The 2,315-nt window shown below is 60.5% G+C and overlaps 1 protein-coding gene across 1 annotated transcript in view; it reads left to right on the top strand.

Annotated features, from left to right (window-relative positions):
- Positions 1-2,315, top strand: part of Celsr1 (cadherin, EGF LAG seven-pass G-type receptor 1) — a 120,979-nt gene that overhangs the window by 106,110 nt on the left and 12,554 nt on the right. The window contains exon 27 of the mRNA XM_013025720.1: positions 684-884. Coding sequence (XP_012881174.1) covers positions 684-884 — 201 coding nt within the window. The remainder of the gene's footprint in view (positions 1-683; positions 885-2,315) is intronic.

Raw genomic sequence — 2,315 nt, 5'->3', positions numbered from 1 at the left:
GCCGGGGCAGGGCGCGCTGCCGCCATGCACTTGCAAAAGGCCGAGGCCTCACGCCTACTTCACACGCCGACAATCCAAGACTGGTTTGTTGTTCTTAAAAACAAAAAGGAGGTATGGGATCTGGAAGCTTACTTGTTTTCCTGCTGGTTCTGGGGCTTGAGCTTGGAGCGTGGGCACTGTCCCTTAGCTTTTTTTGTTCAAGGCTGGCACTCTACCACTTGAGTCACACCTCCACTTCAGGCTTTTTGGTGGCTAATTGGAGATAAAGTCTCCTGGACTTTTCCTGCTGGGGCTGGCTTTGAACTGTAATCCTCAGATCTTAGCCCCAGAGTCCCTGAGTAGCTGGGATTACAGGCATGAGCCACTGGTAGCTGGCCCTTTTCTCATTTTCTTATTGTGGCAAAATAGCAGGTTGAAGGTGCCACTTGCGCAGGGTTAGTGGCGTTCTGTGCTGGTCCGCCCCCCCCACAGCCCGGCCCTCGCTGCCTCCCCCAGCGGAGCTCCTTCACACGGCCCACCGTGCGTGGGTTGTGGGGCTCATACCACCCCAAGCCACGTCCTCGCCGCTGTGATTCCGACCAACCCGATCACCTCAGACGCAGTTGCTTCTTTTGTCTCTTGTGCAAAAGCTGGGTCTGAGCCGGGCCCTTCATTGCCCCTGCCTTTACCCACCCTGCCCACAGCACGGGGAGGTCCTGCCTCTGAAGATCGTCACCTACACGGCCGTAGCCGCGTCGCTGGCAGCCCTGCTGGTGACCTTCGTCCTGCTGGCCCTGGCCCGCACGCTGCGCTCCAACCTGCACAGCATCCACAAGAACCTCACGGGGGCGCTCTTCTCCTCCCAGCTGGTCTTCGTGGTTGGCATCAACCGCACGGAGAACCCGGTGAGACCTGGGCTCCCCTCCCCCCCAACCCCAGGGGTCCCCCACGCTGCCACATGCCGTGTCCTCTGGGTGTCTCTGGGTGTCCTGGGAGGCTGGCAGGGAGGGTCTGAGAAGCTGCTGCCCCTGCTCCCACAGCTGGACCCAGAGGGGTCCCCACGGCAGCCGGGGTTCTGGGACCCACAGTGGCTTTGTGCCCCAGGGGTCTTGGCTTCAGTGGGACCATGGGAGCCACAGCAGGAGGGCCAAGGAGACCCACCCGTGGTGTAGACCCGGGTGATTTCATAAGCAATTACAGTCATGGCCAGGCACGAGGGGCTCAGGCCTGTAAACTTAGCTACTCAGGAAGCTGAGATCTGAGGATCACGGTTCAAAGCCAGCCTAGGCAGGAAAGTCTGTGAGAATCTTCAATAAACTACTCATAAAAAGCCAAAAGTGGCACTGTGGCTCAAGTAGGGGAGTGCTGACTTTGAGCAAAAGCAGCTCAAGGACGGCGCCCAGGCCCAGAGTTTAAGCCCCAGGACCAGCACCAAAAAAAAAAAAAAAGGAAGGAAGGAAGGAAGGAAGGAAGGAAGGAAGGAAATCAGTCGTTTGGCAGATCCTAGGCCTGTGCGCTGTGCTCAGGCTTCCGGAAGGCGTCAGCCACGTGCACTGTAAGTGAGCAGCCATGGTGCCGCCCCTCCCCCCTCCCCCCCTCCCCGCCTCTGCCCTCTCCGTGTCCCGGGACAGCCCTGCACCTCCCCAGAGGGGCGGCACAAAGCCTCAAACACGCCACCACGTCACCACGTCATGGTGCCAGCAGGTGCTTTCTGGGCGTAAGCAGGGACAGAGAAGAGAAAAAAGCTTGCAGAAGAGCAAACAGGCAGGCCAGGAGGTGACGGGAGAGGAAAGATGGGTGGCGGCTTGGTCCGAGTGAGGGCAGGGCGCCGTGTGAGCTTGTGGGGTGCTGTGTGCGACCTTTGAGTGCCCGGGGTCACGGAGCCCGGTGCGGTGGGCAGCTCGGGGTCTGGCACACACATGCAGCTGGTGGGTGTGTGGACGGACAGTGACCACCAGGCGTCCTTTTCAAGGCCGTCGATTCCTCGTGGGGCCTCTGAGCCCACCGACGGGCCCCCTGCCCTGGGTGGTCACACACAGCACTGACGCCCGACTCACCGACCGCCAGCCTTGGGGCTCTTGTGAGTTGTGTCCGCCCAAACAGTGCAGTAGCACTGAGCGCTCCACCCAGGCTTCCATCCTGCCTGAGTCTCCCAGTCAGATCCCCAGACAACCCAGCTGACGCGGGGAGTGTAGCAACTGAGACTACGTAGGCAAAGATCTTACGGCCACGCTGGGGTCTGGGTGGCCACTGGCCCGAAGCTGTTGGAGGAGCTGTGTGAGGAGGAGGAGCTGTGTGAGGAGGAGCTGTGTGAGGAGGAGCTGTGTGAGGAGGAG

The sequence above is a fragment of the Dipodomys ordii genome, unplaced genomic scaffold (genome assembly GCF_000151885.1).
Source record: "Dipodomys ordii isolate 6190 unplaced genomic scaffold, Dord_2.0 Scaffold87, whole genome shotgun sequence".
In the NCBI taxonomy this organism is placed as follows: Eukaryota; Metazoa; Chordata; class Mammalia; order Rodentia; family Heteromyidae; genus Dipodomys; species Dipodomys ordii.
The sequence above is the reverse complement of the archived record's forward strand: the minus strand, read 5'-3'. Positions and strand labels throughout refer to the sequence as shown.